This window comes from Uloborus diversus, chromosome 7 (genome assembly GCF_026930045.1).
Source record: "Uloborus diversus isolate 005 chromosome 7, Udiv.v.3.1, whole genome shotgun sequence".
NCBI classification, from domain to species: Eukaryota; Metazoa; Arthropoda; class Arachnida; order Araneae; family Uloboridae; genus Uloborus; species Uloborus diversus.
In genome coordinates this window covers 36,592,422-36,615,758 of record NC_072737.1, presented here as the reverse complement: position 1 = coordinate 36,615,758, position 23,337 = coordinate 36,592,422, and the positions used below count along the sequence as shown (strand labels likewise).

Sequence of the window (23,337 nt, the reverse complement as noted above, 5' to 3'; positions counted from 1 at the left end):
ATGGTAGCAGACATCAATAGCAATAAAAGAGATGGTGGGATACTCATCTTTAACCAGCAACCAAAATTCGTCCAGAGGCACTTCGCTCAACTGAAGTTTAAAAGTGCGATCACTCTTAAGTAGGGTGGTCCAAAAAAGGCCCCTTTTAAAAAATTCCTGATTTTTATTGATCCTACCCCTTCATTTGGTTCCATCTGAGTAAAAAGTAATTATTGTGAAGTTTGAACTCGTAATTTTAACATTTAGAGGTAGCTCAACCGACTCAAATTTCCGCATTTCACCATTTTATGCCATAAAGGCAGTTAGAAATAAAATTGACGGTAGGAAAAGTTTATAATTTATTTAATTAAAATTGCCAGCATTTTGTAAGTTAAAAATAGTTACATAATAATAATATTTCAATAGTTATATATATATGGCTTTCCTTAGTACACATAACAAACTCGGCTTTTTACATTTGGGATAAGCTCGTCAATGTTCTGCGACAACATGCAACAAGAATTGGAATTGTTCTTCATTGTGTGTCATTTTTCCATTAAACTCTTTTATAAGGGGTATACCCGTTTCAGCATTATCATTAACCACTGAAATTCCTTGAATAATCCCTTTTGCTTCCTTAAAATCTTCCTGAAGCTCCCAGATTTCTGGATCTACGTGAATGAAGGTATCAGGTAAACCCATGCTTTGAAAAAATGAAATTGACCCCTTTGTCACAAGTTCTTCAAATTTCATATCCATGATATGTTTTAGCAAAATCTTAGGGCACTTACTTCACCACATTATTTTTCCCATTTACTTCATTCATCGCCTTCACCATCTGTCTTTTAATGCAGTGTGGCACTTTATTGGCAAAAAGGGCTAATGCCACGAGGGCTTCTGACAAATACCACAGGTGATTGACAAATTTCCGCTTTGCAGTTTTGCTTATGTTTTCATCAATCTTTTTATACTTCAATAAAGATTTCATTAAAATCGTTTTTTGAGGCATAAAAGCAGTCATTCAATCCTTTAAATACACACATACAACAAATATGCATATTTTTTGCAATCCCTTTTCTTCTATTGACGTGATGGTAAATTGATAGCTAAACATCCATATTTTGAAACAATACAAAATTTTGGACATCCATCTAGCATGATGCATAGCCCCAGGTGCTACAAATTTGATACCATGTGGAGGAGCTTTACCGAGAAATATTAAGCAAAGTTCAAGACATTCTCGATAATCATCTCTCGCTTGTGTGTCATGTAGTAATCTTTCAGCAAATACTATTGTATCATCCTTTACATCTGTCACTTGTTCTAAAATGTCCTTATTGTTGATGCCTATGATGTATTTGTCTTTGTCTATGAATTCCCAGTAGGCCTGGAATCGTTTAAAAAGAGGTACGTCTGGTGCTGAAGAAAAACCCAAGCATTTATCAAACACTGCATCAATAATTAATTCCATAATGTGATGTCGACATGGAAAATATAGTAACCTTCTCTTTCGTTTTTGCTCTAGTAAAACACGGGTACCCTTGCTTACCCCGGTATTGACACTCGTTCTCTCAAAGCACATTGCAGAAACTTTGTCAGTTAGGCCCCAATCCTGCAAAGCTCACCTTTACTTTTTTGTGTCGTACTTTTTTTTCCAATAACTTCCATTGTTAATAAAGTTTTTCTAACTTGGACTGACAGTTTTGGGGTCTTTGTTCGGGTATTCTGGCTTTCTGCCAAAATTTTGTTATTTCTTCTATTGTATTTCTTGAAGATTCTCTTACGGTTTTTTTTAATTCAATATGGTTATGAAGAAACATACCCAATGCCATACGAATTGAAGGTAGTTTACTACCTGTAAACTCACTAATGGTTGAACTAGGAAGATAAACCTCTGATTTTGATCTAATTGGTGTGTTTTCCATGCTCAGTTATTTTAAAGTAAATAGACATATGCATTTCAAATATAAGTGCAAACTGCCATTCCGATCAAATGAAATCAAAACCAAAACAATTAAGAATACATACATAAGCAACAACAAGTTGAAATTTTTTTCGATCACGACTGTTAAAGGAATAGATTTTATGTATTTACTTGTATTTACAAAAGTATTTTCATAATGGCTATTGTTAAGTTTCTATATAAAATAGCAATTTTATAAAGCAATTGTTTTCTTGTTAATAAAAATAGCAATTGTATTTTACCTTAGTGAGGTCAATGGTCGTACGCGTTCTCTTCAGCAATGATGAAAACTTTATCTGCATTGAGCTACCTCTAAATATTATCGAAATGTTTTCAAATTTCGTCTGATTTATTTTTTAACACATTGAAACAAAATGGGAGGGTAGGACTCAAAAAATTTTCACCTTCGAAATTTTGGACCACCCTACTCTTAAGGTCTATAAATTCTTCTCGTGCCTTCAAAGAAAAGTCTTTAACTGATACATCCACAGATGATTTTAATGGATCGTGAATAGAGTCATAATGTTCTATGTTAGTATTCTCGAAATTGTGCTTAAACTTGTCCTGAAGTATGACTAAATGCTCTGCCACCACATTCAGCAGCTTTTCTTCCATGCCATTTCCTTCACATACCATGTTGACAGTCTGTTGGAACATGTCCAATGAGCCACAATCTACTTCTTCTCTCCACAGTTGAATTTTTGATTTGAACCCGTTTAGCTTGTCCATACATGTAATCGAAATTCTCTCTTTGTCCTTGCATTTTCCGATTCAATTCGTTAAGGTGTTCAAAAATATCAGCCATGAACGCTAGTTCTGCCAGCCAATATTTGTCTTGCAGCAAACTGGCGTACTGCATTTTGTTTTTCAAAATCAAAAACTGCCGTACCTCGTCCCTCAATTCAAAAATTCTGTGTGTATTACCTTACCACATGAAAGCCAGTTAATCTCTGTATGAAAAATTAGGGAATGGTGATCTGCCCCCATTTCTTCACAAAGTAGGAAAAAAAGACGAGAATTAAGTGGCCTCGATTTTATGAAATTCACGATTTTCACGACTTCAGCCAAAGCTGACTTTAGCTCATCTGATAAGTTCTTTGCCATGAGAGCTTCACGATAGAGGAAACAGTGTATGGTTTTAATTTCTATTTTGCTAAGTCTTGGAACCAAACTTTGAGAAACTACGATGAAATGAAATTAGCATCAGAACAGGAAAAGAGGAAAACAAAAGCTTAAGCTGGGACTGAAATTCTGGGCGGGAGGGCACGATCCCTGCCTGACGAAGGGGGCAATATTCCCGTTTGAGAAAGATTTAGAAAAAATTCTGCATAATTAGTTGATTTCGTGGAAGTTAGAATCAGTTTTCGAAAACTGAAAGTAATAGGATCACAAAAAGTTTAAAAGTGGTGGGGCAGCAAATCCCACCTCTCCCCTTGTTGGGTATGTCTTATTGCACATGTTCGACAGGATGAATTGAAAAGTTACATAACGATACAAACGCTATTTGGTCGTAACTTTAAAACAAAATACATCCAGGCTTTTTTTAAAAATAAAGCTACGAAAATACCGCGGCACACCGGGTTCCTTGTCGCGGCACATCAGTTGTGAAGCCTGATCTATTTAATAGTTAATATCTAGCAAATTTTATTTTTTTAATTCTTAAATTGTCTTATTTTCGCTTTCTTGGCAAAGTTTTAGTTTTGATTTTTAGTTATTCTTCCAAAAAAAAGAAAAAGTAGGGGACCGTGTACATTTGGCACATTAACCTTAGAAAAATAAAAAGTAACATTCATAGAAAAATTAATATGATGATTTTATTTGTGCTTTCGTCAAAAAAGCGTTTTTCTTCCTTTATTGTTTTTATTTTTCAGAGTGCTTTATATGTTCTTAAATATTGTGTATTTTACTTACTTATATTATGTAATAAATAGAAATTAACTGTAATTTAATTGAAAATGATTAAAAAACAGTGGCGTAGCTAGAATGGGTCAGAGGGGGCATTTTGCCTTTTGGGCATACTTTTGGGGGTGGCAATTTTGCACCTTTGATGTGAAAAATATTTAAATAAGGGAAACATTCTTTTTGTCAATAACTGGAGGCAAGGAAAAAAACTCTTCAAAATGTAAGGTTTTGGAATGAATAAACTGCGCTTCTCAATGTTTGTATTGAACCCCTGAACCTTCCTCATTCCCTTAGCATCCTCTCAGATCAACTGAAATTGTTTTTTTTTTTTTAAACTTAAATTTCAGAAAAATTTCTGTGAAAGAACCCGAGTTACTAACGTCAACTAAGGCTAAAACTGACTTCAATTTTGATGAAGATTGGGGGGAGAACCCCCCACCCCACCTTCTTCCCAAACGTTACTTTTAGCTACGAGTTTACATGTAAATTTAAAATACTTCTCTGGAATAGGCTTCTGACACCCCCCCCTTTTTTTGGGTTGAAAAAGACAGACTAAATTAGTGTCCTTTCCTCCTTAAATGTTTTCAATTTTAAGTTAATAATTTTTGATGGTTTAATGTACTAGATATGGTATATGTAATGGTAATATGGTAAATAATAATATATGGTATATATAATGTATTAGATATTATTAAATATGATATAGACCGCCCTGGGCGGCAGAAACTGTAGCTCTGAACTTCGGTCAATATCTGTTTCTTAAATATATTGATTAATTTGCCTACTCTTTCTTTAATCATTTCTTTTACAGTACATTATTAAATTTACTTTTTTTATCCATTTCATTAGTTCCAACTCAATATTATATAATTAATTATGACAGTACAATATTTAAAAAGCATGTCTAACAGTTTAGGGCTTAAAAAATTTCAGTAATATACCCATTGTGTCACTCACATGTCCATTTTGTCATTCACATGCCTCAAAAAAAAAAAAAAAAAAAAAAAAATATTAATAATGCAAAATACAATAAAATGAAAACAATTAAGCTGCTAAAATTTTATTTTAGTTATGCAACCTATAAAGTACTTTCCTGATTTTTTTCAGCTTTTTTTTTAGATTATTTTTTTGAAATCTACTTTTTGGGAAGTTTCCTGTATCTGTAGAATCACCCATATGTTTCCTAAACACTGTTGCATGTAGCCTCTCATAAATTTTTTACCCTTGAATTTCATTATATGAGCCAATGCCTCTAAGTAAATATTAATAACATACCTGCAAAATCTTTTTTGCTAAAGTTTTCCTTTTTTTTTATGCTGTCTCCCCATTTTCTTCTTAAATATTATTTTCTCATTTTTAAGATAATTTTGCTTTATCTTTTCTTCTGAAAAAGAAAAAAGTAAACTCTAAAGAGATCATACATGTCAAAATATGATAAAAATTGCAAAAATTAACTTGAATCAAAGATTTTCCTTCCATTTGTTGATCTAATGATCATGTCAATAGTTATAATATTGTTCGCCCTGGCCAGATTAGATTACTATTTGAAACTTTTTTTTCAATAAAAAATTCGTTTACTATGCACTTATGATAAAAAATACAATCTTATTGTGTCTGAGGGTTGTTTTTTTTTTTAGTTTCAAATATGAAGCTTTGTTAAAATGTCCTTTAAATAAAATCTTTATTTTCCATAAAATCTTAATTTGAAAATGTGTTAAATTATGTGATTTTTGAGTGCATGTTTTCAAATACACAGCAGGAAAAATTTAGTTAAAGAAGTCTGTCTTGAAATATTTTCAATACAAAATGTACTGTTTTTTCTTTTTCTTTGCTGTAAAAATCAACTTTTTTTTCTCCTGTTTTCAAAGTAAAAGGTACTGCTTCTTTCCTAAATAGTAGTCATGTATTAAATTTCTCTGAGTATGTTACTTCTTTTAGGGTGATAGTAATATTCGATATTTTGAAATCACCGATGAAGCTCCATACATTCATTACATTAGCACCTATCAGTCAAGCGAACCTCAACGAGGGATGGGCATGATGCCAAAGCGTGGCTGTGATGTCCGTAACTGTGAAATAGCTAGGTAAGCTGTAAAATACAATTGTTATTGTGCAATTGAAAGTGAAGTTAAAATTAAGCAGAGATGTCCACTTGGGGGGGGGGGGGGTCATGGCGCAGACTGCGCTGTTGAAATTTTAAAGGGGTAGTTTTCACTTTTTGGGGGAGAGGCTTTTGCGTATTGGGTGAAGTCTTCACAATATTTAAGGGGGTGCGCCCTTGCTCTTGGGGGGGGGGGGCACCCCTGAATTTAAGAAATGTATAAATTTGAAACAAAAATCAATATTAGAAGCTTGAAATGGTCATTGATATGCTTCTAACCTTGATTTTATTTTTAATATTCTAGCTTAAGGATATACTTTTTACATGTAAAGGTGTTTGAACGAAATGATGTATGAATTTAAAAACTGGCTAGGTATTTAAAGGAATAACCTCAAAGTAGAAAAGATAGGCTTTCACTTTGAGCAGTATGCTACTAACAGATTGCTTTTATTTTAAAGTAATTTATTTTGATAATAAATAGTTTAGAGATTAGTTAATTTGACATTTTTCTGAAATGCTACTAAGCTCAGTGTCATGGTCCCTATAACCAATAAGGAACATTAATGTTTCCATGTTTTCTGCTGCTTTCCTTGGTTGGCAAGGTGGGACCCATATTCTTTGGGGATAAACACATTGGTGACAGTTTGAAAAATAAATTGGCAGCTTAATTTTGTTTATTTAATGTAGTTGTATTTATGAGTTAAAATCTGTTTAGCTTTGATTTTACTTTCATGTATTTACTGTAATGACATGGTAAATGCTCGCATTTTTTACCAGCAGTCTTGTGGTGCTTCCCTTACACAGTGAAACTTCGGTAACTTGACACGCGGATGACTCGTCTACTCCAGTAACTCAACAATTGGTTTTCTTATGCTTGGAACAATGCTAATTTCGAAGGGCGAAAACCTCTCTAACTTGACTCACATTTGCAGGAACCCCTATCAGTTGACATCTAATTGCTATTCTATTCCAATTTTTGCTATCAACATTCTTTCATATTGACCTTTTCTCAGTTTTTTATGCTGCAGTTTCTTGGTCAGTAAATACGTTTCCGGAATGCTCTTTTAAAGAATTCAATTTTTTACTACGGGAGTCAGCCAACACTCTGTGCTGTTAGTGCAATTCTAAAAGGCTAGGAAAGTGTTGGATAGATGTACTCAGGGGAGTCCTCTAGAGAAAAAATGATTCGTTTTTTCAAACAAGTGTGAGCAGAACTTTTTATCTTTAACAGGCCTCTCTTTCGAGCTCTTTTCAAAAATTGTGGTTTTATTCCTCACAAGGAATTCAAATAATATTAGTGATTTTACTATGAACTTTTCAAAAAAAGAAAACAAAGAAAATTCATTTACTTGGACTAATATCTTGACGGGCGATTTTCTAGTTACAAATAAATATTGAACTTTGTAATTGTTCACATGTTATAGTGATTTTGAACAGAAAAAATGCTATGGGCATTACAATTTTCTTCTTATTTCAGATTTTACAAACTTCATTCCCGTGGCTTCTGTGAAGTCATTGCATTCACTGTGCCAAGAAAAGTATGAAAATATTTACATTTCTCTTTTCTTTTATTTATTTTGCATATTCATTCGTTAATGTTTGAATACCTTCTTTTTAGTCTGATCTCTTCCAAGATGACTTATATCCTGACACATTAGCTGATAACCCTGCTATATCTGCTGAGGAGTGGATTGATGGCAAAGATGCAGACCCTGTTTTGGTATGATTATTTGAGCTTATTTTGGAAATTGGAATATTTGAAAAAAAATTTAATTTCACATTTTTTCAATTTAATGCATGTCAGCAATTGCAATACATATATGTTTTTCTTTAGTTTAGCAAGCATGAATTGATTGCCAAATAATTTCTTGCTGTTAGTTTTTATTTTGTTTCTTTGCTCTTTGGCATTTTTCCTTTTTATAGAAAATAGGAAATGGTTTTGATTACTTTACACATTTACCTGAGCTTAAGCTAAATATTGTATCTATCTTAAACAGCACTTATCGATATATAAACTCATATTGATTTTCAACAGCAGCACACTGTACCAAATTCAGGGCCGTCACTAGCTAAAATATCTGGGCGGGGGGTGTTGACAATTGGCGGCCCCCGTCTGATCATTTAAAGGGGTCTATGCACCCTTCCCAAAGGTATTGAAAAATTAATGTTTTTACAAATAAGTGGGGGTGGTTTTCGTTGTTTTCCGATAAAATTTGCATTAAGTATACACTCTTTGTCACCAACTCCTGAAAAAATTTAAACTGATGGGCTGGGCGACCCCAAACAGCTCTACTGTTTTCAAGTATATGCTAAAAAAATTTCAATTGAAATAAGAACCGTTTGCACAAATATCATATAAATGCAAGAAGTTCAAAAATTAGTATCTGTTTGTTAAAGTCTTACTCTTTTGGCATTTTGTCCTGAGTATATCCTAGACTAATCAACATTGACTATCATGAGATGCATTTTTTTTTAAATCTTTTTTTTTTTTTTGGTGATTTTTAATTGAGAGGACATGCTATAAAGGAGTAAAAGGGCTTTAAAGGAAATGCAGATAAAAGTTCAATTTGTTGAAAATGTATTGGAAACGTAGATCGTATTATTAATGCCCTCCCCCTGTTAATTTATAAATAAAACAAATCTGTATCAATAATAATCATTTAAGCCTAATTATACCTAATTAAGATTAACAACAAAGCATTTTTTTCTCGATACAATCCCCCCCACATACATAAGTACTTTTTTACGATTGTACTTGGAGGGAGGGGAGTATCAGGAGTGGGTTTCAAGGGCGACCTTAAATGCGATATAGAATACTCAGTTTGAGGGGGTCCGGGGGTTTCTCCCCCGGGAAAAATTTGGAAAGAAAAGACGAACTAGAAAAATATCAGTAAAAAATAGGCAAACCAAAACTTTTTACCAGTTTCACACTTTTTTGCAAATTAAAGAAATGCAAAATAATATTTTTTTTTTGGTTCAGCAAATCGTCGATATTGATCGAGAGAGACGAGAATGGACATTGCATCGTCACTTGCTCACATCGGCCTTTGGTAGAGTTAATTTTTGATCATCCCCCAAACCAGATGACAAACAAAATAACTAGTAAAAAATAAATAAAACTCTTAAAAGAAATGGTGTGGAGATTCGGAAAATAGGGAACAAGAGAGTAAATCCTTGACATTCAAACAATTTAAAATTTATACACTTGATAAGAAATAAAATTGAAGCACTTTTCAAGTAAACTCAAAGACTTATTTAATTATTTTCATGGACTGTAGAACGATTAAACATACTTAATTAAAAGAACTTTCCAGTGTCTAACATTTTAATACTTGATTGTATCGTTTTACCAAGTTGTTCTAAACTTGTAAGAAACTTCTGTTTTAAGTTTTTGTTTTTTCAAAAACTGTAGATTTCTCATTCCAAGATTTTTACTGTAAGTCATACTAGCCCGGGGCCCTGTGCGTCTGCCCAGACTGCACGACCCTGGAGCAGCTCCTATCCATTAATTACCAGCAGAATACACCTTATTTCAAATACAGAGCAAACTTCTGTCAGAACAGTCTCTAGTTAACAGTCAAAATGTCTGCCAGGAACAGTCGCTTATGTCACAAGTGATCGAACTCTAACGGATAGAGCAGCTGTTTTTCACCGAGACGAACTGAGCTCAAACTCGGGCATGGGTCATAGCAATAATTTACTACTTCTCGTGTGATATATGACAATTCTGAGGATTTGTGCTGAAAGGTTGGTACAGTAGGGATTTGTTGGAGAAAAAGTACTATCTCGTGAAAATTTCTCTACACATGATTTTTTTTAATTGAAAATTTCGATCGTAAAAGTGTTAAATTTTCCACCATATAAGTAAAAAAAAGTAAATGAGCTAAGTGCTTCATTATTCCCTCCCCTCTCCCCGGATATACTGTTGCACAATGATTTTTTAGTTTTTAAACAGCACAGAAACTGCGCTAGGAAATATCTGGAGAGGTGACGCAGGTTTGCCTGCAAGAGGGACGTAGGTTTAAAAGTCAAACCTTCCAGCCTTAGATACAGAACCAGTAAAGGAAAATAGAATCAGACGTTTTCTCGGAAACGTATGAGCAACCAGAGCAGCAACTCCCTCTCTTTCTGAATTGCTCTCCTCGTTCTCTCAAGGTCATACTCTGATCAAAAACCCCTCATGCAGACTGGACCCACCAGATAGAATTCTACTAAAACACATGATGAGAACAAAGTGCCTGTACCGTACCACACAGGGCTACAAACACTGCTTGAACCCAGGGCTTGAGCCGCCCGATCAAATGACAACCGGACGTGGCGAGGACTTCAAATCCGCGGGCTATAAAGCAATTATTCCCTTCGATTTTCGACACAAAATCGCGTCTAGTTTCTGCGAAACAGTCCATACAACGACAGTCGAGTTGTATCCAGTTGTATCTCTTGTTTCTGTTTTCCATCAAAAAAAAAAAAAAAGAAATTAGGCAAAAGTCTTCGTCATTTGACTGCGCTGTTATTAAGAAAAAGTCTTGGTGTAGCCAAGGGGTATAATAGGGAGTTACCCTGCAAAAAAGAAAAAGCATACTGCATAAATATGTGCAATATTTTCAGATTTTCAGTACACTGCCACAGTGGTGCTGCAAGAAACTTTCCTTGGGAGAGAAGGGAAGCGGGGAGGGGGGGAATCATATAAAATATGTTTCAAAATTAAAGATCAGATAGTGCAATTTTGAATGCCCCACTTAGCAATTAATATTCGTATTTTCCGCATTGAATGTTGCCCGAAAAGAATCTTAGCTGTTTTTCGCGGCCCCATTTCTAGTCTTTTGAAAGCTGAAAAGTACCGGATGTTTTAGATTTCAGGTTTACTGATATCGCTAGCTATGTTTTAGTTATTTTATTTTTTTAAATTTCAAAGAACCCTGCCGCAGTTTGAAACAGATTAATGTAATACTTCTGCATATAGAATTGATTCATGCCTTCTCCACTTAAGTTTTTACTGAAAATGTTGGCGTAACTTTTAAAGTTCTCGCATGTGTTTATATAGTAATTTTTTTCTAACAAGGGACGACCGATATGTAATCGTTCACGCGGCCCCACTTGGCGATTAATATCCGTATTTTCTGCAACGATTCTTAGGTGCTTTTCGCGGCCCCATTTATTGTTTTTTTTTTTTTTGCGATTAGGGCCGCAATAGCTGAAAAGTACCGGATGTGTTAGGTTTCAGATTTACTGATTTGGCTAGTTATGTTTTAACTATTTGGTTTTTCTTCTAAATTTCATTTAAGAACCCTCCACATTTTTTTCCCATATCTGGTTTTATTCCTTAAATCAGAAATAAATAATAAAGTAAAATCAGCGACCCCTTTCTCCAAAAAAGTGGAGGGGTGTCACACCTCCCCTTGCCGACCGCCCTGACCAAATTGCTTTTTACCTCTTGACAAAAAAAATTATGGGTGTCAAAGTTGAAAAATAACACCTGCTGGCATGAGTTTGGTCTCAACCTAAGGTTTTTCAAACGCCAGGCCAGCATGACCACTGTAAAATGTTTTTGCTATTTACTTCTGCTTGATTTTATAATCCACCCTTAAAAAGTCTTTTACCGACCATTTTAATTACTCTTATGATATTTTGCTTGTTGATCTACCTCTGTTGTCAATACTTTTTTTGCTTTAACCGCATAGGAAAAAAAAAAAGGTGCAACTGTAAGAAAAGCTTAATTATTTTCTATGCATTTTTAGATGTCATTGAAGGAAGGGTATGTGCCTTCAAAAAAGCAAGAATTGAAGCCAATTTCAAAATCCAATATACTTGATAATATGACTAATAAAAATAATAGTCCGGCACAGCAACAACAGCCATCTGTAAGTATTGACATTTGTATTCAATCTTAACATTTTTAATTTTTACATTTGAAATTTACGTCATCACGATCAAATGAAAATTATTGCCTTGAAGATGATGCCATCACTAACACTGATAATTGATAGTTTTCTTGCTAGTTTTTTTTTCTTTTACTTTATCTTTTTTTCATTTATAATAATCAACAAATCTTATTCTTTGAATTATATATATAGGGAGTAGGTTGAAAAAATGTTCAAAAAAAAAAGTGTGACATCGTTTTGGGTTACCCCTTAACAACTTAAACTTAATAATGTGATAAAGCACAAATTTGCAATGAAACTTATATGTGCACATATGCCTGGAAAAGAGAATATAGAGGATGATTTAAGTGAAAGCTCTCCTGTTCAGAAAATGTTGTACTAAATAGTACTACCAGCAGTACTGACTAGTATACTAGTCATTCAGCAGTAAAATAATCAAAATTTTTAAACTTCATGTTTTGGAAAAAAATTGATGCAAATTTTTTTTTTTTCAAAACTCAGTAACAAAAAAATGTGTACATGTTTCCAAATGGTTCATATCATCTTAAAGAGGAAATGATTATCTTGTAAATCAAATTTTAAAAAAACTTGAAACAAAATATCGTGAACCATCCCAGAGATAAAGCTATTTCTCAAACTTGTGAGTGAGAAATGACGCTGAAGTAGCATTATACAAAAAATGTAGGTTTTTGAAGTTGGAATTCATGAAAAAAAATGTTCAATTTTTAGAAAGTTACTTTATATTGTTCCTTTTAGGCACCTTTTTACTCCCACATAGTCATTCTTTATTGTTTTTTTTTGTAACTTTCTTTTGTAGTTAAAATTTTGGATGTGAAAGGAGGGTAACGGATAGTAAATATATATTTTAAATGTTACTTTTAAACTTTTCATTTAAATAAACACTGCATCTTGTATAAGGGGCATTCCACGGTATTTTTGACATTTATGTAGAATCCGTAACGTGACCTTTTTTGCCATAACTTTTTAATTTACTGCTTGATTAGCATATTATTTTATTTTGATCTTTTCCTACCAACACACCAGCTCAAATTAAAATAATTTGCAAATCAAACGGTAAATTAAAAAGTTATGGCAAAAAATGGTCACGTTACGGACTCTATATAATGTCAAAAATACCATGGAATGCCCCATAAGGAACACGATTTGAACTGATTAAAATGTACACATCTTTCTTAAAATAGATTTTTAAAGAAAGTTGTATGCTCCATTTCTGATTGTATATCCTCCATTACATCTATACCGTAACAGAGGATACAGAAGCGGAGGATACAAATACTTATGTTTTGCTATGATCATTGTGTTGATTTAGGGTTAACGCAACATGTTATTTAGAATTTACTTTTAAAAAAGTGATTTAATTTTAACTATAATTTTTTTTTTTTTTTTTTTTTGGTGCATAAACAATTCTTTCCTTTTAAACTCAAGAACAGAGGATACACAAAGTTAAGGACCTATTTGACTTCAAAGGGAATAATGCTGAAATTCTTTCACACTAAGTTGTTTAGCTTCACTATGAAGACCCACATTTGAAAAAAGCTAACGTGATTCTAAACCACTGTAATGAGCTGCCAGTACTACCGTCTGTAGGAAATTTTATTACTTAATTAAATCCTGAACGGAGGATACAAGTGTGACAGTAATTCAAAAGATTATGAATGGGATATATTTTTTTATTTTACAACATAATTCTTATTAAAAAAACATCAAATGATTTAAATTTCACTATTAAATCTGTTATATTTTTTGTATTGAGTAAATAAATGAAAAAGTACATGGGAAGAAATATGTTGAGACATGTAACGGGGGCATAAACGTACCGTTCAGTGAAAAAAACATTTAAACATTTTTATAACATCATTAATTTGTATTGATCATTTTCAAAATTTGTTATACTTTTCTAAATCTCATAAAAAAGTGCTTAAAAATAAATATTTTTGAAACAAACCACCCTGGATCTAAAAAGCGTGTTTTTTGTTGAATTACTATGGCTATCTTTGGCTGACGGCATATCAGGTCAGAAATTTTTTGGGAGGAAAAACAAAATTACGCCTGTAGCTCAATTTTTCTGAATTTTAACATTCATTAAATTCGAAGACTTCTACGACTATGAAGTTTACCCCCCCCCCCCCCTGCCTAGTAGACCATGCCTGTTACATTTTTCAGAGTTTATGCATGATAAGTTTGTTTAACCCATTCCATGATCAGCCCGAAACCCATTAACTTGCATCTGCAGGTAACGAACAGAGTTGCTTTTTGCTATGTTGTAATAGCACTTTTCTCCCCATTTTGCTATCGGGATTTTAATGTTTTTGCTGTTCAGCTTGCATTTGAAAATCGCTTCACTTTATTAGTTTTTTGGCACTGAATTAAATAGTGCATTAAAATACAAGGTTGTTAATATGTACTTAAATATTCATTAAATTTACACAGTGCATAACGGGAAAATAATAAACAATAGAGGATAGGACGAAAAGCAGTTATTTTTATAACACTAATTATTTTATTGATTTATTTTTCTTTTTGCTTTTATCTCAGTATATCATTTTTTTTTTCTTTTTATACACTTAAGAAATCGAAACTGTTAAATGTAAGATGATCTATCTTTCAAAAGGGCTCAACAAAACATTCTTCAAACAATTGACTGATCGATCCAACCTGTGAGCAAGGGAATTGAATGGACAAAAACGCTTTAAATGTGAGAATGATTTTCTAAGAAGATAAAAAGTATTCTTTGGTGCCTTTTGATACATTGTGACCCTTCAAAAGGACCAATAAACACAGAAACATCCCTTTACTGGTCGGTTCTTTTATCGTAACTCCGATGGCTTTTAAATCCCTTCTGAGTGTCCAGATATCAGTTGCTCAAGGGTGGGAATTATTTTAAAGATAAATGATTACAAAAGATCAAAACTTGCGGCTAATCCCCTATTTCCCTAAAGAATACCTTTGTGCATGCAACTAAAAGCCCCCAGCTGAGAGAGAAATAACAGAGAGGTCGATTCCCCTAAGGAGGTGTCCCCCTTGGTGTCTTGTGGTCAACCCTTCCACATTATTTTCTTACAACAAAACAGTTTGAATCAGAAAGGAATTTCAAAGCAAGCTTTACTGCTTGTATTTGGGAACATGTCTTCAGAAGAAGAAAAAAATGAAAATCTTGCTTGAAATCGAGTCGGATTGTTTTTCTTTTTTTAAACATACTTGGATAAATGTTACTTAGTTTCATAGGATTATTTACTAATTAAGGCAATTTGATTATTAAAGAGAAACCAAATATTTTATTTCTATTTTTAAAATCTCATAAAAGAAGGTGCCATTAAAACATTGGAGCTATTTTCAAACAATAAATAAAATCTAAAAAAGAAAGGGAGAAAAGGAATGTTTCGTATGAGTAATGCAAAAAGAACTCAAGATATTATCATTTCATTTGTACTGTCGTATATATTTTATGTTTTGCATGGGTCAACTTTTACATGTAGTCAATGCGGTCGTCATAATTTTTGTTTGTGAAATTAAAAATATTCAAAACTGTATCACTAAAAATCCATCAAAGGGTGCTGCGAATATAAAATGTTATAATTTAAGTTTGAAAATATCATCATTTAAAAATAAACAAAAAGTAAATAATAAAAAATAATAATAGTATACAAATAAATAAAAAGCATAGTAAACACATTATAATTACTCGTACAAAATTAAGATATGTAAGAGAATTTTAAAAAATATTGTGTAAAATAAATTATAAAATTTGAGTATTATGAAACATTAAGTTAAGGATGCTTGTGTAAGAAGGTGGATCTTTTATAACAAGAAAAAAACATTTCCGTTTCTTTGCTTTATTCAAGCATAGAAATATTGGTAAAATGAGTAAGGAAATATTTTCACACTTGTTCATCAGGAGTTCCAATGCCAGAATGCTAAGAAACAATGCTTCCACGAAAAGATAAAAATATAATGCCTGATTATTTGAAGCATTATATGTGTCCCATCCAAGAGTACTTGAAAGGTTAATACCTTAGTAAAATAAAATAAATTACAACAAGTTTCGTGAAATACTATGTTACATCCGTTTTGTCTAAGGAAAAGAGCTTGATTACCGCTCCCCTAAAAGCACCAGAACCCAACAGAGAAGCGCAATAACAGGGTTCTGCCCCTGGAAGGATTGCCGACACATATTCGACCGAAGCAAAAACTGCTAGAAATGGCGTGACGACACAGGATCGTCAAAGGCAGTTAGAAACCATTTTCTTGCGACGAGCCTGAATCGGCGGGGGCAGTTTTACCACAAACTGCAGCTGATCCTGTATCGGCCGGGGAAAGAAATGGGTTAACTGGTGTATTGGTTATTGCAATGCATTCTAAAATTTTGCATGATATTACAACAACTTTACAATAAAACTATAAACAATTTTTAGATTTTACAGTTAATAATCTGTGTTTTTTAACCAAATGTATTACCTAAAATATTTCGTTATTTTTCAGAAACAGAAGCTTGATGAACTACTAGAAGAAGTGAAAAAACTGAAACTAACCATTCAAAAACATGAAGTACGCATCTTAGATCTCGAGAAAAAATTCGACAACAGAACGGGTCAGATGAATATTTTGAAAAAAGCTCAAACTAACAATCACGGAGAAAAACACTTGATGCCTGATGAAGTGTGATTAAATTTTTTGTTTCATTCATTATAGCTAATACTCCACTATACATATGTTTTGACAGGGCCGTATTTAAAGCAAGCCTTTGTGCTCTTTACCATTTCATTATTAACAACCGATTGTATATTACGACAGTAATCTGGACTGCATTTTTATACATACATTTCCCCTATAACTGTATTGATTCTGTACAGGCTTTTGTTGCTTTCACTGAGATGAATGCAATTTTGTTTCTAAAACATTCCTTTTTAGTATATCTTCCATATAAATTTTGATAAATTTTATTGATTTGTTGAATTTTGTGTTGTGTGAATGGCATGCTGAGCATGTAAGGAATACACATCTAGGCCATTCCACGTTAAACGATCATTTTGTCCAGCACGTGACACCTCATGTATTTCATTGAAAATAATACTCTAAAATATTAATGAATTTTTTTTTTTCTGCTTAACAAATTACAAACTTATGTGTGATTTCTAAAGCAAAAATTTTTCGTTATTACCCTTTGAAATTATTTTTTAATGAAATATATGAACCGTCACGTGGGCGACAAAGGGTTGACTTTTTCGTGGAATGACCCATCTGTAATATATATATAAAACATCTTTTGAGTGATTTTTCTGGATCATGTACTCTCTTCATCAGTTTTTGAAATAGAGTATACAATGTCTTTTTTACATATTTTTGTGTTGATATTTCATTTTAAAGTTATAATTATGCATAATGTTTTATATACTTACAAATAATTGTATAATGAATGAGTCTTTGCAATTGGTTTGAGGATATTTTTATCTCATACTTTTAATGATTATAGTTAAAATTATATGTTCTAACTCAGAGTTGGATTTTAATTTTATGTCATTATTAGAATTTTCAATTTTTTTAAGCAATAAGCTTTTTAAAAAAAGCTGATTGCTTTAAAAAGTGATCTCAGAAAGATTTCTTAGCCAGTATATAATTTAAACTTAGTCTTAAGATTATTTATTAATAAAATCTTTGCTTATTATATAATAATTATTAATGTTGCAAGTTTTGAAATGGAACATGTAGATTTAAAATGTAGTTATGTATTTAAGTTATTTAAAAATTTGGTTGTAAAATTAGAATTTAGAAACATTTTCAGAATATTTAATTTTGTAGCTTTTTACATATATCTTTGTTATCACAGAATGCATGATTTATGAATATCATTAATTTCCAAAAGAAAAAACTCATCTGCATCCTACATTCCATTGCATCCCTGCTTCTTCTTCCGTTTCAATTGGAAGGCTTCCATTTTCTTCCGATCTTCCATTTTCTGTTATTGCCAAAGTATTTATTTTTATTTTTAAGATCTCAGCTCAAGGTTTTGGCCAAATAAATAATGTTTCAATGTCCAGTTTGAAAATATCTCTTGAAACTTTCATCAGATTTCTTTTACTAATCATTATGAAATTTCGTAGAATAAGAGATAAATTCAAAAATCAGTAGTTCTGTTCAGTACACTGGAAATGTATTTCTCTCTTTTACTTAGTTGATTATAATTATGAAAATATTACTTTTGGAATAAAAAGTAAGAGTATTATTTTTTTATTTAGTGCACAAGAAATATATTTTTAAAAATTCTTTTTTGTGTTTCTTAAAGTTATGAAATATGTATATTATATGTATATTTAGTTTTAAAGTAAAAAGACACATGCTCCATTAACTTTCTGAATAATATAGTAAGCTTTTTGTAGTATGTATATTATAATTCAGGACAATAAGTTATGATTTTAATGTTTTTATTTATTTTTTAATGAAAAAAATATATTGTAATTAATTTATTTGTTAGTAAAGATTACAGGAGCTATTAAAATGTGCTTTTGACAATAGTTAAACATTTTTTGAATTTTTTGAAAAAATCTTCTACATCTGTACTAATTTGTTGAAATTTGTGAGTTGCTTTCTTAAATAAATATAATTTATAACTAACTGATTGTATATTTAGATACTAATGTGCTCACTAAATCACACTGTACATAGCACAAACAGAAAATATTTGAGTGAATTTTAAAGCAGTCAAAACACCCTTTTGATGCTTTTTGGTCAGTTTTTTTGTCAACCATCCTCTGCAGGATATTTTCCAATGTTTGATCTTTTTAAAAATGTTTTATAAGGGAGAAAATGAATTGGATACTTTTTTTTCTGTAAGAAGTTAAAAATGTTGCCTGCATGTGGTATATGTTTGGGGGTTGAGACGAGTTTAATGTTAGTATTTCCAGAAAGTGTGTGGGGGGGGGGGGGGTCATTAGTGTCATTTTTGAGCAAAAATGGAGTCATGGGCGAAGTTTTCGAAAGAGAAGCCCCCAAAATCCAGTTTTAGGCTATCTTTGGTCACTCAAGGGGAGGGGGAGGGGGTTGTGACTACATAACCCCCCTCTGAATCTGCACCTGAGTTGGTCTAACATTTTGATGAGTGCCTACAATTAATTTGAGCTCTCAACTACTCTATCTCTTAAGATGTTGATAATATCAATCAAAAATGAAATCTACTTAGAAATAGCCATCATTCTGGACACCTAGCAGTAAGTAGTCAAATTTGTTCTTGGTGAAATAAAGCTTTGTGTATGTAAGATGTAAGTGGTAAATACCGCCAGTTAAGCAATGTATAAAAAAGAAAAAAATATTTTACTAAAATAAGTTCAGCATGAATGAGTTGAATCATGTGTTGCTGAAGTGCATGCAAATTAAAATTTTGAGTTTTTAAGAATCTGTTTTAAAGTAATTGTTTTTTCAAAAATTCATTCTAAAATAAAAATTCTTCCACTATTTAGTATTACAATTAGTTATGCAGAGAAACATATGAGCAATCACTTTTAAAAAATAGAGGAAATAATCATGACTTTTGTTTTTAAAATATCTGTCGATCAAATTTCCTGCCTTTATACAATGTACATGTTTGCTATCTTGTAAGCTCTACAGCTAGCAATTTATTTTTATTTAAAAAAAATTTCCTTTTTTGTACTTTTTGTATTTTATTCCTGACAAAAAATTTTACTACCTTTTTTTTTTTTTAATATCATCCACATTAAGCCCATGTCATTATTTTTCGTGCTCAGTCAATGCCAGTAATAACATTCTGAGGGGAACATTTGATCTGACTTTACTGTATTTTCTCCATAAGATTTGTAAAATTTTTTGGTAAGTTAATAATAGGAATCTCTTAAAATCATATTCTTCAGTAAACTGTACTTGCACAGTAAAACCTGGCTGCAACAATATCCAATAAAACAATAAAGTAATATTTTATGGTTCTTTTGAGATGAGAATGGTTAGTAGAAACCTGGATGTAGATTTTTTTTTTCTTGCCGCCTTCCTCAAAATTTCCTCTTGCATAAAATACAATGTTAAAGTGTAATATAATACAATAGCTTTGCCAATTTTTCAGTAACTTAAGTTTCATATACTACAAAATGAAAGAAGAATTTTCTTTTCCTTTCATTTCTTCCGATGGTATCTTATTTGGTAAGTGATTGTCTGTTTGGAATGTTGAACTCCATGCCCCATTCCAGTATATTTTATTTTTGCTTTATCAAATACCAGCACCTTCATGTACCCCACAATGCCACATTTCCCTGAAACAAATACTATCTTATCAAATGTTAACGTATATGTAGTGTAACCATAACATACATGAACCAAATAGGGACTTTTTAATCATAATGAGAAGCAAGGTATCTAAAAAAAGTTAAAAGTATATCGCCACTCGATGTAGTAATACACTCTACTTGTGTGTTAGTTGTATCAGGTCCCCCAATATACTGTTGCACCCAGGTTTTACCCTATATCCATTTTCAATTCGTTTTTGTACATATTAAACTAATATTCTCTAAGAGAAGTATATAAGTTTAATATTACTGTTTATCAGTATTCAGAGAGAAGTTTGTCTTCATCATTTTAAATTATGGTACAAATTAAGAGTGAGTTTTCATTTTAATGCTATATGTTCAATTTTCTGTGATAGTTTTAATTATCTGTAGTATATTATAAATAAATCTCCACCTTTTTGTGTACATTTTTTCAGAACTTTATTCTTAAAATGCTCATTAATGTGATTGTAAGTTGTCTTTTTGTGTTCAAAGTACAGTAGAATCTCGAAAAACCGAGGTAATCGGGGCTCACGTCAGCTCGAATTACTGAAAACTGGGATTACCTGGAAAATTCTGCCAGATTAAGAATTTGCTCAATTTGGATGACATAAGGAGAAGCATTTCTTCCTTGTGTTTAGAAAAGGAAGCATTGTCCTCAGGAAAAATTTATCGCTCAAATTTCAATGTAAATTTCCCTTTTAACTACGTCTAAACAAATTTTTATTTTTAGATTTTCACAACGTCCATATGTATTTATGTGTGAAAATTTGCTACCAAAGAACATGTATTTTGGCTGTGCCCAAGTCCATTTACATGACTCCCGTATCCATGTGCATGCTTGCTTATGTATGTATCTTGGTTTACACAAAAACTGTTAGTTGCAGATGGTTTAAATTTCGTATATGCAACTTATGTGGGTTCAAATTGCGCACCTTTTTTTTATTGCAACTGAATCTTCTAAATGGGAAGTTTACACCTTTTTTGTGGCCAATCAATGTTTATTTTACATATTGAATTATTATCTCCAAGGCATTTCTTAATCCATACCTTGTAGTCAATAAATATTTCGTGTAACTAAGGGAGTCTTGTTGTTGAAACCAATTTCATTCAGTGTATCTACTTTTTCATGTATTTTTATTTTTCACATGGAATGTAGTTAATATGTTTTCTGTAAAATTTTAATCAAATGTTTTTTAGCTACTAAAAATATTAACTTAAACTATAAATGAAGCACCTTGGATTAAGCAGAACCTCGAAATTTCGAGACTTGGATTTTCGAGACTCCACTGTATATATTAATTATGTATGTACAATAACTTTGCTAGTAACTTTTCTTTTAGAATAAAGTTATCTTTTTTTTAATTCAAAATTTTTACTTTTGTATAAAATCTTTTAAAATCTGGTTATTGGGATATTTTAAGTAAGCTGATACTGATATGTTTTTCCTACTAAGTCTTTAATACATATTCCAGTGAGCATTACTGTAAAATTTATGTACAAGTTTCAGTTTGGTTTCTTGTGTGTAAGAAACATACTTTAAAATGGATAAATATTTTGAATTGATATTTTTTAATGTATTAATTTTTGTCTTGTAGATTTTATGAACTCAAAGTATTTATCAATGTTATTTCATTATCTTCTTGGGAAAATATTTATGTAATTGAATTACAACCATTATAACAAAATTGCAAACTTAATTAAAATTTGCATAGTAAATAATTATTCCTTGTAAAATGATCATGTTTTTTTGCTTCAGGATTGTCTCTTTAAAACTGAAAAATAATTTATTTGCTCACTAAAAAGCAAACGTTTATCTATAACCATAAAAAAAGTTTATATTGTAATTTTTCTAGACATTAAATCTTTTTACTACATTGTTTTTTATTGTGATGAAAGTCATGCTTGTATGTATGTGTGTTGTAATCAAGCTTATGTAACATGTCTAGTAAAAGCAGATATTCTGTGGAATAATTTGTTTATATATCTTTTAACAGCAAATTGTGTTTTCAAAATCATCTTTATATGATAAAAATAAATTTTCCCATGGTCATTTCTTTTAGCTGATATGTTTTCCCTCCCTTTTTCTTTGTTTTCTGTTGCTTGATAGCTATAGAACTAATTGGATTCCAACATCAATGAATTAAAAATGACTTTTCCCTGTTATATATTTCATCATGAGGATTGACAAGAACAAGACCACTCAAAACTAAAAAAGGGTAGGTCTCCTAATTTTCATGGTTTTGATGCACGCATAATACAGAACCTTATTCAATCGTTGCTCATAGAATCGATTATTTTGAACAATGGATACAAGGTAATGAACGCAGGTCTTAAAAAAATATCACCTCTTGAAAAAACTTATGGCACTAATAAATTTTTTAAGGGATATTTCATGATGAGATGATGTATCAGAAGTTGATATGGCACTAATAAATTTACAATTAAGGCAGTGAGAAGCAAAGGGATGTAAGTAGACTTTTTAAAGTTCTAGTAAAACATATAAAGTTCAAATCCTAGGTAGGCTTTCATTGAATTTTTTTCTTAGTCATGCTGTATAGCAGCACCCACCAGAGCTACTAGTACCATCTCATGTCTAGGAACAGAGTCTGTCTCCCACCACAGTTTGTACTAATTATCCCAAAATTTTTATTTATGGCACTTTTACATCCCTTTGCTTCTTACTGCTTCAGTTAAGCTATTTGCCTCAATTAAGAAAATTTGAAAGGGAAAATACATATCTGCTGCAAAAAGGAAAAGCACCAGAAAGATAAACAAATCCATTTGTTCAGCATAGAAAGATTTTGACTTCACACTCCTTTTTTCTGAGACCGAACAAATTTTTTTAAAAACATTTATAATATCTTTCTATTCCTTTCTGTTCCTCTGCAAAGAAAGTAAATCATTTTAAATCCCAAGCGCGCATAAGCAAATGTTGTAGCCTAGGCTTAATTTCTAAAGAAGTACTGTAGCCTAATAGTTCTCAAATCTTAGTTTTGTATATAAATAGGCTAAATTTCATCTAAAATCTTAAAATTTACTTAAAATTGAAAAGAAATGCAGGAGCTTAGCTCCTGTACACTCCCAGGGAAATTAAGCCCTGGTGAAGCTGATTATGTTAATTCCTGATTTCTCGCATTCGTTTCTTGAACAGAAATCAAGCCTTTCTTATGTCCTGACCTCTTCTTCTGTCGATCTATAATCGTCAAAACTGATGGCAAGCGG

At 31.8% G+C, this 23,337-nt stretch overlaps 1 protein-coding gene across 2 annotated transcripts in view; it reads left to right on the top strand.

Annotated features, from left to right (window-relative positions):
- LOC129227018 (coronin-6-like) overlaps nt 1-22,083 on the top strand; it is a 38,421-nt gene extending 16,338 nt beyond the window's left edge. For both annotated transcript variants that reach the window (XM_054861649.1, XM_054861650.1), the window contains exons 7-11: nt 5,783-5,928; nt 7,423-7,483; nt 7,564-7,665; nt 11,684-11,806; nt 16,328-22,083. In XM_054861649.1, the coding sequence (XP_054717624.1) occupies nt 5,783-5,928; nt 7,423-7,483; nt 7,564-7,665; nt 11,684-11,806; nt 16,328-16,510 (615 nt within the window). In that variant the 3' untranslated portion in view covers nt 16,511-22,083. The remainder of the gene's footprint in view (nt 1-5,782; nt 5,929-7,422; nt 7,484-7,563; nt 7,666-11,683; nt 11,807-16,327) is intronic.
- Nucleotides 22,084-23,337: the final 1,254 nt, after the last annotated feature.